Below are 14865 nucleotides of genomic sequence, written 5' to 3'. Positions count from 1 at the left end.
GTATATTAAACTCCAGCTCTTCTAATGGAAGGTTTCCCTGCCCATGGCAGGGGGATTGGAGCTAGATCTATAAGGTCCCTTCCAACTCAAACCATTCTATGATATTGTATGAAAGAACACCAGCCTCAAAAAGGAGGAAAAGAAAATTTAAAGTGTAAGGACATGAGGATTCTTGTTTGGTTGTGTAGCTTTAAGTATTGTGCAGTTAGGGAGTGAGTGACTAAGGAACTCAGGAACAAGGGATTTTGTATAAGCGTGTTAGTACTAAAAAGTGAGTGGTGGTGGAGCAGCAGAGCTGCTTTAAAGTGGTGAGCTAAAAGGCAAGGCTTCTTCTAGCCTAAGCTTTAGCTTTTCCCTCTCTCCAGAGGACCTTATGTATGTGACAGAACTGAGCCTGAAAGATCAACTTAGTTGTACAGGATGGCTTAAGACATTTTTTTTTAACTGACTTTGCCAATAGCCCCATGTTGCTGAACTGAGGGTAGCTTTGTTGGAGTGATGCTGTCAACAGCCTGGCCAAAGAGGCCATTACAAGTAGCTACTGCCAGCCCTGCTGGCATACAGCTTACAAGAATGACAGGAGCAAGAAGAACTTGTAAGTATCCTCTTCCTGATGGAAACTGCTCAGATTTGCATGGATCTGACCAAAGGTGTGTGGATTTTTTCTCAGTCTGCCTTAAACTTGTTGCTGTCTCAGTGGAGCTATTCCATCTGATCTGCTAGACAGAGAAATCGGGACCCTGAATGTGCAGTCAAGGAAACTTCTGCAGCCTTAAATGCCAGTTCCTGTGAAGCAGGCAGCGTGTGGGCAGCAGGAGCTGTAAATATTCATGGCAAGGCAGAGGAAAGCCTGAACGCTGCTGAGCAGTGGAAGAATGTACAGGCAAGCAAGATAACAAGGCTGCTGAGCTGGAGCAGATATTGATCCGTGAATGATGGAGCAACTGGATTTCCGTGATGGCCTTACATGGCTCCTGCTTCAGCCTTGAGGAAGGGTTCATATGCCTGACAGCTTGTCAGTTTTTTTCCAGCTATATCATTGGGTCTAATAAAAGATATTACCCCTTCCTGCAGCCAGGGCCTCTTATATTCCCCATACACTGCAAACTTGGTGAAAGGTGGCCTCAAGCGGCCATGCTGTGCGTGGTATGAGGCTTCTGGCAAGGCTGGTGGCAGCCACCCTGCAGCTTCTCACAAGCTGGGTGGTGTGTGCCTAGTGTAAGCTGCCCTCTTAACTAGGAGGGAAGCATTGTCATGCTTGTAAAAACTGCTTTAGTGTAGGAAATGTGTAAATAAGGGGTGTCTTGGAGCTGACTGTCAGTCACAAAGGGGTTTGGTTAAGGCTTCAGGAATGAAATGGGCAGATGACAGCTTGTCCCACTAGAGTGGAAGTGGGAGAATCAAGTTACAGGAATGGAGCAGTAGATCAGGATTTAACCAAGTTTTAGCACGTGCCTTTAGACTTGGGGTACATTGATAAAGTGATGTAAAATCTGTGTACTTTCTGTGTGTATTTTGTGGTTTTTGTTTTTTAAATATTTTTGTTTTTTAAATATATTCAAAACTTGTCACCAAGGCATGCTCATAAAGCTGATGAATGGGACCAGGTATAGTCAAGTAGAACTTTACCCAGCCCAGCTTCACGTCTAATATAAACTCTCTGCTGTTCTTCTAAGTTCTGTTTCTGTGAAGTAATTTGCTGAACTCGGACTAGAACAGGAATTAAGCCGCAGTACTTCCTGGACTTCATCTTGAAGGGTAGCTGAGAACTGGAAGCTGTTAGCTGGTGAAGGAGATTGTTATTAAAAGGCTTGATTACACTCTCAACCTCGGCCTCAGTTCTCATTCACTTCTCCGCAGGGTAACTCATTGGCTGTCAGCACTGGCCTGGTGGGTGCAAATATGAACGAGCTGTGCCTGGCACAGAGAGCACCAAGCAGGCACCAAGCACCCTCTGTCTGCCTCCATGCCCAGGGGCAGAGTGGCTGCGGGACTCATTCCTGCTCTTTCCATCTCCACGGGTCTGTGCCCGGTGTGTCCTGGTGCTGCTGCTGGCTGGGATGCTGCGGGCAGCGCCTGCTCTTGAGCCGCTGCGTTGCTCCGGGGAGGTTTTCTTTTGACTGCTAGGACTTTTCCCCATCACCTTGATTGGACTTGTCACCCAGGATCACGGCTTGCCCAGGGAAGTCCGGAGTGCTGATGGAAGCAGTTAAGCTGTTGACTGCGTGTCTGGGTTGGCCCCACGGGGCTGGGGTGCCCGGCTTGTGTTACAGCCTGTGGCCAGGGCTCAGGTGGGGACGTCGCTCTCGCCTGGCCCCCATCTGCTCGATTTAGCCGAGGTGTAGAGTTTCCTGGAGAACGGACGGGCCTTGGCCCAGCGCAGAACCTTCCTTACCCATGAAAAGTGTAAAGGTTAAAGTGTGCTGCCGGAGTTGTGACAACCGCGTAGCTAGGGAACGGGCGTGCTTGATGCTGTGCCAGATCGCCCCAGGACAGCCTGTTTTCCAGCTGCAGGCAACGCAGGCTCTGGCTCAAGCTGCTGAATGGGGAGGGAAAACACCCCACAGCCTCAGTAACCTCTGCGGGGGCTGGTTTGCTTCCATGCTCCCCAGGGACCTGGGAGCTCTGTGCTGGTCGTCTGGGGGCTTTTTGAGCCAGCGTGTCCCAAATCCCAGTGTGCGGGCAGTTGCTGCCTTCCTGCAGTGCTACAGCTCTTCCTTGTGAGAGGACTGTCTTCATCCAGATCATTTCCCTTTGCCTGCAAATGTTTTCCCCTGATAGCACCAAACCACCTCTTCCTTCACCCTCCTTTAGGAAGAACCCTCTCATGGCTTCCCAGCTCTGCCGTGCCTGCTCTTGGAGCTCTGCGTCCTCACCTCGTCCTCAGGCGGCTTCTTACAAGAGTCTAAGACTGGAAGTGCCAGAGGAAAGCCCGCTGGGCTCCAGGGGGTGCTCTTGGTGGCTTTTGTCACGGCCAGGGCTTACAGCACCCACTGCTCCCAGAGGCCTGCCCAGCTACGGGCTGCGGCATGTGGGCCGCTTCTCTCTCACCGAGGACTGGAGGCGCTTGCTTACCGCGAGGGCAGGGAGGAGAAGGCTGGCGAAGAGGTGGTGAAATGACGGAGAGGTGGCCTCCGGGTGCCTGGCAGCCGTGGTGTGAAGGAGCCCTTCCCTGATTGCCCTGCGTACCTGCGGTTCTCCAACCTCCACCCGTACGCGGCTGCACCAGCACCCCAGTCACCACCTTGTGGGGTGGTGGAAGCGGCTTATCTGCTCCTGTGTGACCCCTGTTGGTTCTCTGCTAAAGGCCTGCCCCTGCCTTTGATGTCTGCAGAGACCCGTGAGAGCTGAGCCGGGCTTGCTGAGGCCACGGACCTGAGCTGCAGGGGGCAGGGGATGCCCAGGGGCGGTTCAGGAGCCCCCGGCTGCATCCTTCAGAGCAACCCCTGCTGCTTGCGGTGTGATCCTGAGGGATCTGCCTGAGCTGCTGCTGCTGAGCAGCTGCCGCGTTTGCTTTCAGAACCAGCCGGGCTCCGTGGGGAAGCAGCTCCAGCCCCACGTTTCCCCCACGTTTCATTTTCTCCTTGGCTTAAACCTCACCCTGAGCTCCTTGTGTGACGGGACTGAGCCCCTGCAGGGGCTGTGGCTGCTCCTAGGGGGGAGCAGGGAGGAAAATCCCTTGGGAGCGGGTGGAAAGGGGCTCATCCAGCACCACAGCCGGGGCAGGGCATGGCAGCACCAGCTCCTTCCTGAGGCTTTCCAGCTGCAGCCCCCAGCAAGTGCCACGTCTCTCCCGTGCAGGATGCGCGCCCAGCCTCGGGCTTTGGGTGCTGCCGGGGGAGGCTTCCCAGCGGGGCTGCCTCCAGGAGCACGGGGCTGCTCTTCCCTTTCCGAGTCCCTGTGCTGCAGTTGCAGCCCTGGGCGTGCTGCTCACATGATGGAGGTAGGTAATGGTTTAAAAAGAAGTCTCCATTGTACAAACCAGCTGGTTCTGCTCATAGCCGGAGCACAAAGGAAAAGGTTACGGCCGAGCTCGGATGGGGCCCTGCCAGGAGCATTCCCAGGGCCCAGCCCTGACAGCAGGGCCAGTTTGGAGGCAGAAATAGCAACAGCCCCAGCCCTCCAGGTTTGTTCTTCTAGATAATCACTTCCTCAGGCTGCTGCCAGGAGGCTGCCTCCCAGCTGAGCACCTTGCTGGGGTCGTGCAGCTGCTGGAGCAGGGCCACGGCAGCCCGGCTTCACCCCAGCCCACGACCACACGGGCTGGGGACAACGTGGGGAGGCACCTCGGGCACCTCTCTGCCCTACCCGGAGCTCCGCATCCCCCTCCAGGGCTGGGTGCAGCGGGAAGAGAAACGGCCCCGGGGCTCCAGCCTAGCCCCCGGTTCCTCCGTTAAGAAGCAGGGCACGGGGTCGGCTGGCAGCGGGGTGGGTGGGCAGGCCGTGCTTCACCTCTTGTTTTCCACTGCAGCTGATTAGGAAAGAGGACGGGCCAGGTCCTTTACAAGGCTGATCCTGGAGCTTTTCCCATCCAGGTTTGCTTTAAGGCTTTTTTTGGCAGTGGGGTTTGTGCAACGATCAGAAACCCCTGTGTGGCTGAGTCCCCTTCCCCCAGGAGGCAGAGCTTAGCAGAAGCACCATCCCCTTGTGTTGCCCCCCATCATCACCCAAACCCCTTCCCCCTGCTGTCACTCTTTGCATCCTCCCTGGGGTGCCCTGGACAAGCTGAGCACGGCTCCCGGTCACCCCGTGGGGGCCTCAGCCCAGCTCCATCCCCACACCCCGCACCGTGCTGCGCCGAGCCCTGTGCGGAGCAGCTGGGGTCCGGCGTCGGCAGGACCCGAGCCTTGGTGGTGCCCCCGCTGTGGAGCTCAGGGGGAGGCGTTTGGCCGTGGCAGGGGATCCCTGCGGTGCTCTTGGCAGTGAGGCCAGCGCTCGGCCGGCCCCGTGCTGTGGGATGGTGCCCCCCAGGAGCGGGGCTCCCCGGCAGGGTAGGCGAGGAGCCGAGCAGCTGGAGGGCAGCCAGGAGCCCCGGGCAGCTCCGGGAGCAGATGCCTGACCCTGGGCACCCTGGGGCATCTCTCTTGTCCTGCTGCGAGCTGCTCTCGCTGTTTTATTGCCCGTCACCAAGCCGAGACCTCTGCTGTCCCCCCTCAAAGGAGCAACAGATGCAGGTGGAGAGGGCTGAGCCCTTCCTCCTCCAGGCTGCCCTGGCATTCCTGCGGCCGCTGTGTGATAAATCGGTGTGCTGGGTTTTTAATAGTTGGTATTACTGGAGTGCTTTCACCCAGCAGGGCTGGCAGGGGAGGGCTGGGTCCAGTTACCCCGGGGTTCCTCCTGCAAACCTCAAATGACCACCTCCACCCCCAGCAGAAACCCGAGAGACGGAGTCTGCGTGCCCTTGAGCAATGCTTTCCTCACCTTAAGTTTCAAAGATTTAAAGTAAACAAGGCTCTGCTGGCTGGGGGAGTGAGGTGAAAACCTGGTGCAGCCTTTGGGACCGAATCATCTTCAGGCCCCAAAGCCCTGCTCCGCACCTCTGGCAGGGGCTCTCGGTGCCCGTGCGCCTGCACGCAGCCCGACCCGTCCACCAGCACCCCCGGCTCCTTTTTTTCTCTTCCCGATCCCCCAAAATGTTCATTTAGATTCCCCATTGCTGCCTCTCAGCTGGTTCCCGAAGGCAGCTGCAGCAGCGACAGGGGCTGGTGCCGCGGCTCCCTGCTGACGTCCCTTTTGCATTGGGCCCCCGGCAGCGCTGCCCGGTGCTGGCCGTGCCCGCGGGCACCGCACGGCGCTGGGGGAGCCGAAGGTCCCCTGGAGCCGCTGCCCCAGGGGCTGGCCCCAGCGGCGTGGGACCCTGCGCAGAGCTGGGGGTGCCCGTGTGGGGCTGCCTCGTGCCCTCCCTGCCGTGCTGGTGGGGCGCTGAGCGGTGAGCTGTGCCCGGGCAGCTCCGGCACCGCTCCGCTGCCTGTGCGCGCTGCCGGCCGGCGGGAGCACGAAGAGTGGCGTGTCCTTTGAACGGGCTCCAGCAGCGACAGGTGCTGGGAAAGGCGACGCGGGACGGCTCCTGCTGGTGTAAAGGATACTCCTCTCTGCCCGCACTAATCCAGCTCTGTTACACCCAGTATAGAAGGGGGTGCTCCGGCCAGGCGCTGCCACAGCGCCGATGCTGCTCTCCTGACTGCCCTCTGCCCCGGGGACCCCAGGTAAAGGGGGCAGGAGGGGCTGTGCGGGTGGGTAACGGGGTCCCTGTAGCCTTCGGGGTCCCTGTAGCCGCCGGTCCCGTGCCAGGGGCAGCGGGGTGGCCCTGGGGACAGCCAAGCCCTGAAGCCAGGGAGCCGAGGCTGCGGGGAGTGGGGACAGCTCAGCCTCACGCTGCTCCCTGCCAGCGGCCCGCAGCTCCGAGCCCAGTAAAACCAGCAAGCGGCTGCCCCACTGCCAGAGCGGTTGCCGGTGGGTTTGTTCCCAGCAGGGTCAGGGTTGCAGGGGCCAGGGCAGAGCCGCGGTGCTGGGCTGGGGGTGGTGCTGCCGGCCTGGCAGCTGTGCTGGCACACGGGCGCACACGGGCACCCACGGGCACCCACGGGTGCTGCCTAAACCCCTAGGTGTGGGACCACTTGGGTGGGAGCTGCCGGGACCCCCAGCGGATGGGGCCGTGCTCTGCCGGCAGCTCCCGGGGATGCTCCCCTCGCCCCCTCCCCATGTGGGCACCCGGCATCCCCTGCCCCCCACGGGGGGACGCAGCCTTCGTTTGGCACCCCGGCCGTGCCGGCTGCCTGCGCGGCGCCGTGGCAGCGACAGGTGCCGGTGTCAGGCCATCGATCAGTCACTGCACAGCAAATATCGGGGCACAACGGGACGGTGCAGGGAGCCGGGGGGGGCCGCACGGGGCCTGTCCCCGTGCCACCAGCGAGGGAACCCCTGGGGCTGCGGGAGAGGAGCCCCCCCGGGAGCCTCGCCGTGCCCGGAGCCGCCAGCTCGCCTCTTCTCTCCCGCAGGAGCCTCGCCGACCCGGGGCAGCCGCCTCCGGCCGCAGAGTGCCCATGGAGCAGGACGGCGTGGCGGGCAGCGCGGCCGATGCCGGGGGGGCTGGGAGCACGGCCCCCCCCGGAGCAGAGGCCAGCACAAGCCCGCGTGCCCCCCCAGACACAGAGCCCGCAGAGGGGAAGGGGCCGGCTGCTGCCCAGGCTCAGGGTGCAGGGCAGGAAGAGCCCGGGAAGGAGAAGGCTGCGGCTGCTGAGGCTCGGGATGCGGGGAGAAAGGAGCCTGCCAAGGAGGAGCCCACGGGAGGGGAGGCAGAGCCCTCGGAGAAGGGTCCGGCTGCTGCTGGGGCTCGGGACGGAGGAAAAGAAGAGCCCGTGAAGGGGAAAGCCCTGCCTGAGGGAGAGCCCCAAGGAGGAACGGCAGAGCCCGCGGAGGGGAAGGTGCCGGCTGCTGCCCAGGCTCGGGGTGCGGGGAAGGGAGAGCCCCCCAGGAAGGCTGAGGCTGCAGCAGAGCCCCAGGCAGGGAAGGCAGCACAGCCTGCGCAGGAGAAGGGCCCGGCTGGAGCAGGGGCTCAGCATGGAGGCAAGGAAAAGCCCACGGAGAAAGCCGGAGGTGTTCCAGAGGCTGAGGGTGGAGGAAAAACAGAGCCCACGGCAGGGAAGGCTCCAGCTGTGGTGGAGGCTGAAGGAGGGAAGGCAGAGCCCGCAGAGGGGACAGCACAGGCTCGTGATGGAGCAGGGGAAGAGCCTGTGAAGGAGAAGGCGCCCGCTGCTGCAAAGGCTCAGGAGGGAGGGAAGAAAGCTGCAAAGGCAGAGAAGACCCCAACTGCAAAAAAGCCTGCAAAGGAGAAGGCCCCAGCTGCGGCAAAGGCACAGGATGGGGAGAAGACAGCAGAAAAGGTGGAGAAAACCTCGGCTGCAAAGAAAACTCAGGATGGAGGCAAAGAAGCTCCTGTGAAGGAGAAAGCCACAGCAGCTCCCGCAAAGGCTCAGGATGGAGGCAAAGGAGAGCCTCCGAAGGAAGAAGCCACAGCAGCTGCTGCAAAGGCTCAGGATGGAGAGAAGAAAGACACAAAGGAGGAAAAGGCCCCAGCAGCAGCAACGGCCCAGGATGGGGGCAAGGCGCCCACGAAAGAGGAGGCCCCAGCCGCTGCAGAGGCTCAGGATGAAGGGGAGAAAGCGGCCTGTGCGGAGGTGACGAGCAAGCAGCAGCCACCGAGGGGCCCCGAGCCCGCGCGCCCGGCTCTGCTGCAGAGCCTGAGCTGCCCGGCCGCCTGCCAAAGGTACCCATGGGAAGCATCCCCCCGGGGCTGCCCAGCGAGCTGGTGCCCTCCGAGGAGGGGGTCCCCTCCCTGGGGTCCCACGGGGCAGAGGTGGGGGCCGGGCGCGGGGCTCGGGGCGCTGCTCACCTCCTGCTCCTGCTTCCAGGGAGGAGCGGCCCGGGGCGGAGGTGGCTGCGATGGAGATGATACCGGAGGAGACCGCGGTGGCACCAGCAACCGAAGGTCTGGTGGAGCCCGTCCCGGCCCAGGGGGACCTGCGGCCCCCCGGGCAGCCTGACCCCGCGGGCAGCGCTGGCGTCCCGCAGGAGAGGACATTGCCCGGTGCCGCAGGGCAGCCCCAGCCCCAGCCCGCTTCGGAGCCTCCCGGGGACGCGGAGCAGCCTGGCCCCGGTGCCGCGGGGCAGCCGTCCTCGACGGAGGGAGAGCCACCCCCCAGCCCCTACCTCACCCCCGATTTTGGGAAGGAAGACCCTTTCGAGATACTGGGTAAGGCTGCGCCGCCCCCCAGCCCCGTGCTCTGTGCTTTGTCCCCAGCCCGGTGGCGGTGGCACCCCGGGACCCTGCACGGGGCGGCAGCCCAGGGGTCTGCCATGTCTCCGCCGCTGCCCTCCCGGGACGCCGGCTCATGCTCCTGGCTCGTCGCCCACCAGCAGCCTTCGAGCTCCGGTTTCACTGTAAACAGGACTAAATGCGGCGTGTCCCCTCCCCAGGCTTCTCCCAGCCGAGCCTGGCACGCGTGGCGCTGCCCGGGGCTGCCCGGCGGGACGAGGAGCCTGTCCTGCCGCGGGAGTGACAGCCGCCGCCTGGCCGCTGGCGAGGGACAGCGTGTCCCGTGTCCTGCGCCGCCGTCCTTGGGGGCACGGCGGGGTGGCTGCGCCAAGCCCTCGAGCGGAGGGTGCTGGGGGGTGGGGGGGTCCCCGCGAGGGCCAGCTCCTGCCGAGCTGGGGAGCGCGGGTGCGTGGGGTGCCCCGGAGTGGGTCTGTCCTGGGTGGGCGAGCAGGACGTGGTGGCACGGAGGGGGTGGCACGGAGGGAGCGAGCGAAACGTGCAGCGGGGTGGCAAGGAGGGGCGAGTGTGCCAGGCAGGATGGTGGCCACGGAGGGAGACACGCAGCAGCGTGGCCTGGAAAGGGCGAGCGTGACACGCGTGGTGGTGGCCCACGGGTGGCGAGCAGACACATGGCAGGGTGACACGCGGCAGGGTGACACACGGCAGGGTGACACGCAGCAGGGTGACACTCAGCAGGGTGACACGCAGCAGGGCGATGCTGCGGGCAGTGCTGGGGGTGCCGGGCAGCTGCTGGGGGCCCCTGACCTGCAGGAGGCACTGGGTGAGCTCCCAGCACGGGGCACCCCAGGGTCCCGGCAGCGGGGTCCCCCGGTGGGCAGCTCCCTTCTCACCCCCTCCTCTCTCGGCAGATGACGTCCCCCCGCCGCCCGCGCCCTTTGCGCACCGCATCGTCACGCTGCGGTCGGCCAACGTCAGCTCCCAGTTCAGCCTCAGCTCCAAGGAGATCCTGGGGGGGTAAGGAGGGGTCCTGGGCTGCGGGAGGGCCGAGGATGCCTGGCTCTCCCCCAGCTCTGAGCAGCGAAGGGGTCCCTGGGGAGCCTCCAGCGCCCGGCTCGGAGCAATGCCCCTGCCTGCGGCAGGACCCTCTGGCTGCGGAGGGGCTGGTGCAGGATGGGTGCGGGGGGAGCGGGGAGGTGCTGCCGTGGGTGCTGGGGTCCCCAGGCGGCCGTGATGCCATCGACGCCTCTCCTGTTCCGCAGGGGCAAGTTTGGCGAAGTCCACACGTGCACCGAGAAGCAGACGGGGCTCAAGCTGGCTGCCAAAGTCATCAGGAAGCAGGGCGCCAAGGACAAGGTCTGACCGACGGGTGCGGGAGCGGGGGATCTCGAGGGTGCCAAGCTGGGGGGCTCCTCGTGGCCACGTGCCTGGTGGCTGCTGTCCCCCCCCCCGGGGCTGTGACCCAGCCCGGCCCCGTGCCGGTGGCTCGGCCGGGTCTGACACCAGCCCCCCGGCGGGGCTGCCGCCGCAGGAGATGGTGCTGCTGGAGATCGACGTGATGAACCAGCTGAACCACCGCAACCTCATCCAGCTCTACGACGCCATCGAGACGCCCCGGGAGATCATCCTCTTCATGGAGTTGTGAGTGCCGGGGCTGCGCTGCGAGGGGCACCATCATGGGGGGCTGCGCCCGTCTCTGGCCGTGGGGCAGATGTCTCAGCCCCTGGCCGAGCAGAGGTGGCCGGCCCCAGGGAATGCCCCCAGCCTTGCTCGTCCCCTCGGGCACCTCCTGGTCTTGCTCAATGGCTGGGGCAGCATCTGCTCAGCCACGGCTGTGTTGAGGCTGGGGATGATCGGGTCCTCCCCATGTGGCCCCCGCTCCCCCTGCCTGGGCAGGCCGGGGCTGCCCTGCTCCGCGATCCCAGGGGGGAGCGGGGGCGTCCGACCCCAATGTGCCCACGTCCCACCCTGGCTCTGCCGTGGCTGTTCCGAGGCAGCCTCCGCAGCAGCCTCCCTGCGGTGAGGCTGCGCCGAGGGCCGGGGGCTCTGCAGGAGGATGGCGTGGGGAGGGAACGCCGGGTGACCCGGGGACCCGTCCGTGCCCGTGCAGCATTGAGGGCGGCGAGCTCTTCGAGCGGATCGTTGACGACGACTACCACCTGACGGAGGTGGACTGCATGGTGTTCGTCCGGCAGATCTGCGAGGGCATCCGCTTCATGCACCACATGCGCGTCCTCCACCTCGACCTCAAGGTGCGGGGCCGGGGTGCTGGGGGCTCCCGATCCACCACAGCTCCTCGCGTCCCCGTGGCCGGGACGTCCCCTCTGGGCCCTTGCTCTGGGAGCCGGGCTCTGACTGGGGGTCCCTGTCCCCGCAGCCCGAGAACATCCTCTGCGTCGCTGCCACCGGGCACATGGTGAAGATCATCGACTTCGGGCTGGCTCGAAGGTGCCGTGCTCCCCCTGTCCCCACCGGCTTCGTCCTCCTGCTGTTCCCGCTCCCACCTTCGCTTCCGCGTGCGGGGCGGTGCGGGGAGCACGGGGCCGGCCGCTCGTGGTGGCGGCCAGCCTGTCACCCTGCTGCTGAGCCCCCGCCCCGGCCACAGGTACAACCCCCAGGAGAAGCTGAAAGTGAACTTTGGCACCCCCGAGTTCCTCTCCCCCGAGGTGGTCAACTACGAGCAGGTCTCCTACTCCACGGACATGTGGAGCATGGGCGTCATCACCTACATGCTGTACGTCGGGGTCCCGGGGGGCTCGCAGCACCCTTCTGGGGGCTGGGGCTGAGCCCCCGCTGCTCCCCCCCGGCACAGGGCAGTCCCCAAGCCGGGTTAGCCCCGTGCAGGGGGAGTTTGGGCACCCCCTGCTCATCCGTCCCCCTCCGCTCCCCCAGCCTCAGCGGCCTCTCCCCCTTCTTGGGCGACAACGACACCGAGACGCTGAACAACGTCCTGGCTGCCAACTGGTACTTCGACGAGGAGGCCTTCGAGGGCATCTCTGACGAGGCCAAGGACTTTGTCTCAAACCTCATCATCAAAGAGAAAGGGTGCGATGCTGGGGGAGGCCGTGGTGGCCCCAGGGTGGGCACATTCCATCTCCATGCTCTCGGCGCTGCCCAGCCCCTGCACTCCGTGTGCAGCCCCCTGTGCCGGGGCCAGCCGTGTCCCCAAAGCCCTGCCCTGGGTGCTGGCTGTCCCCAAGCAGAGCTCCCTGTCCCTCCAGGGTCACTAACCACAACCTAGACGCGCTGGACCGCTCACGGTCCCTCCATGTCCCACCGGTCCCTGGGCTGATGGCCAGGGCACAGATGGGGGGCTCCTGGATGGCACAAGAAGGGGTCAGATGGGGGAAAGGGGCTTTGGGGGACCTGGGGTGACCCCCTCGCCTCTCGCCCCCAGTGGCCGGATGAGCGCAGGGCAGTGCCTGCAGCATCCCTGGCTCAACAACCTGGCAGAGAAGGCGAAGCGCTGCAACCGCCGCCTCAAGTCCCAGGTGCTGCTCAAGAAATACGTCATGCGGCGGCGCTGGAAGGTGCGTGGGGATGGGACGGGACGGGACGGGGGTCAACACCGCCCCGCTCTGCCGTCTGGGGGAGCTTGGGTGCCCCCAGGGTGGGATCTCCCCAAACACAGGTGCCTTTTTGACTCCCCTGAGCCCTTCCCAAGAGCACATTTTAGTGGCAGAAGTGGCGTCAGGACGGAGGGGAGGGAAGCTCCTGGGGCTGGCGTTAGCCCTGCACGTCTCTGCCGTGAAACCTGGTGCAGGCGGCGCCTGGGCGGCTGCCAGCTCCCCGGCCCGGCTCCCGAACCAGCCCTGGGAGTGCCGCTGGGCTCAGCCTCGAGGCCTGCAGCTGGACTCGTGCCTCTCCTCTTCCCGTTTACAGAAAAACTTCATTGGGGTGTGTGCTGCCAACCGGTTCAAGAAGATCACCAGCTCGGGGTCGCTGACGGCGCTGGGCGTCTGAGCGTGGGCCGGGGGCTGAGCACCGTGAGCCCAGAGGAACCGCTTGGAGAGGGGGCTCGGGGGCTGCCGAGCCCCATCCCGGGGCCGTGCCCGGGCCTCACCCCTGGACAGGAGCAGGACCTGGGCAGGGGCGGCCCCGCAGGCACCGCGCAGCCCCAGCTCTGCTCGTCAGCCGGCTGCTCCGGCCCCCGCTGCGCCTCGCCACGAAGCCACCGCCTCGCTCCTGCCCCGCCGCGTCCCCTGCGGCCGCTGCCCTGCCCCGGCACCGGGCACCGCGGGGCTGCTTGGGGCCCGGCCCCCGCGGGCTCCTCACCCGCAGCCGCCCTGCCTGGGCTCTCGGGGCTCGAGCCACCCCTGTCCCCAGCGAGCCGATGCTCCCGCCTGCATTGCCACGGACTGCGAGGTGGTTTCCACGCTCGTTCCTGGCACGGCAGCGCCACGCCGCAGCGCTCCCCGGCCTGCAGCAGCGCTCCCCGCTCGCGCTGCTTTCCTGGGACTTCGCGGCAGCCCGCCGCCAGCGCCGCCGCCAGCCCGGCACGCTCACCACCACACGGGCACAAGGTTTGCACGCTCCGCTCGTAAACGCCGCGGCCCTGCCGCACGATAGCTCTCGGACCCCGAGGTGCCCGCCGGCCCCGTGCGGTGCCGGGCTCTGCTCCCGCGGTGGGGAGCGGGTTTTTGTGGCGCAGGGGGTGGCGGAAGGCAGGTGCGGACCCGCACCCCGGGGACTCGGCGCAGGAGCCGGGGCCGCGGCATCGCCTCCCCGCCGCGCGGAAGCTGGAGCCGGCCCCGTGCTGCTGCTCGCGCCGGGAGGGCGGCGCGCACAGGAAGGGAGGAAGCGCCGAGCACGTTTCCAGGAGCGTCCCCAGCTGGGAGCCAGCGAGCGAAGAAGGAGGCTTTGTGTTCCTCCTCACCCCTGCCCTCCGCTCTGCCAGCGGGGGAGAAGCGCAGCCTCTCCTTCACGCGTTCCCCCCCCCCGGCCAGATAAAGGCGAGCGAGGCGTCCTAATGCAGACCAGCTGGGCCGTGCTCCCCCCCCGCCCCGGCTCCTGGAAGGATTGCTTCAGCCCTGACCACCAACACACAGGAACTGCCGGCCGCCAGCGTCCCCCCGCCGCCAGCGGGGCCGTGCCGGGGCTGCCGTGCCGGGGCAGCGGGTGCTGCGCCCGCTCCTCGCCCAGCCCTCGCCCCCTCTCCCCGTGGCTCTTCCATTCCCGTGAGCCCCCTCCTCGCAGCGCGGCCAGGGGATGGCGGCCCCCAGCTTTGCGGCCTCCAGCCTTGCCCAGTGCTGGCTGGCACCGGGATCCCCCCCCAGCTTTGTTTTTTGCCATGGAGTGAGGGCTGTGCGCGCTCCAGGGCTGCCGGTGCCCTCCGTGGCTGCTGCAGAGCCCTTGCTGCTTGGCCCGGGGCAGAGACGGGGGCAGGCAGCGGCCCCCCAGCCCCGCTGGTGGCAGCAGGTGGATGTGGCTTTGGGCTCGGCGCCCCGGCCCCTGCCCAGGCTAGCAGCATGGCTTGCAGGGCCCTGCCCGATGCGGGAGAGCTGCCTGCGCGCTCGGCTTCTTGTAAATAAATGTACAGGTCTGAGAGCAGCCCCGCGTCCTGGGCACCGGCTGGGGGGGGAGCATTAAACCCCTGGGGGTGCACGGCCGGCAGGCAGGAGCTGAGGTCTGCAGCTAAACACGGGGACGGGAAGCTGGAGGAAAGGGGGATCGGGTGGGCGGATGGATGGAGGAGCGGATGGGTGGACGGACAGAAGGACAGAGGTGTCCTCACGGCTTCAGCACTGCCCAAGGCTCTGTGCCCAGGCAAAGGCTGGGGGGGGGGGGTCCTGCTGCCCCCGCCGCGGCTGAGCCTGCACACGGAGCCCCCAGCCCCACGCAGGTGGGGTCCACCCCCGGGGTCCCGTGCCCCTCCGGCCGCGGCTGGCCCCGAAGCGGTTAAGGCTGTGCAGGCAGGGTCACCGCTCGGCCCAGGGCGTCCCTCCCAGCCCGCTTCCTGCCGGCAGCCTTTGACCAGTTCCTGCCGGTGACCACCCTGCGGTCCTGGAAAACAGCGCGGCCCCATCTGGTTTGAGTTACGCTCCGCGGCGGTGACGTCTCCTTCCTGTCTGGGCCCCAGGAGCCGAGCGTTG

The 14865-nt window shown here is 65.4% G+C and overlaps 1 protein-coding gene across 8 annotated transcripts; it reads left to right on the top strand.

Annotated features, from left to right (window-relative positions):
* Positions 1–2676: 2676 nt before the first annotated feature.
* MYLK2 (myosin light chain kinase 2) lies at positions 2677–14322 on the top strand. 8 transcript variants are annotated; one of them, XM_083802044.1, is made up of 12 exons: positions 2677–6206; positions 6999–8266; positions 8412–8752; positions 9685–9790; positions 10036–10129; positions 10305–10414; positions 10884–11025; positions 11151–11221; positions 11379–11507; positions 11666–11818; positions 12171–12303; positions 12656–14322. In XM_083802044.1, exons 2-12 carry the CDS (start codon positions 7044–7046, stop codon positions 12734–12736), a joined length of 2583 nt encoding a protein of 860 aa, XP_083658170.1. In that variant the 5' UTR covers positions 2677–6206; positions 6999–7043; the 3' UTR covers positions 12737–14322. The 8 variants fall into 8 exon arrangements, with proteins under 8 accessions (XP_083658170.1, XP_083658166.1, XP_083658165.1 ...); XM_083802040.1 differs by having other exon boundaries at positions 12171–14322; XM_083802042.1 differs by lacking the exon at positions 2677–6206 and having other exon boundaries at positions 6578–8266.
* Positions 14323–14865: the final 543 nt, after the last annotated feature.

Source organism: Anser anser (assembly GCF_964211835.1).
Source record: "Anser anser genome assembly, chromosome: 16".
Lineage (NCBI taxonomy): Eukaryota > Metazoa > Chordata > Aves > Anseriformes > Anatidae > Anser > Anser anser.
Note: the sequence above shows the minus strand (reverse complement) of the source record. Positions and strands in the feature narration are given on the sequence as shown.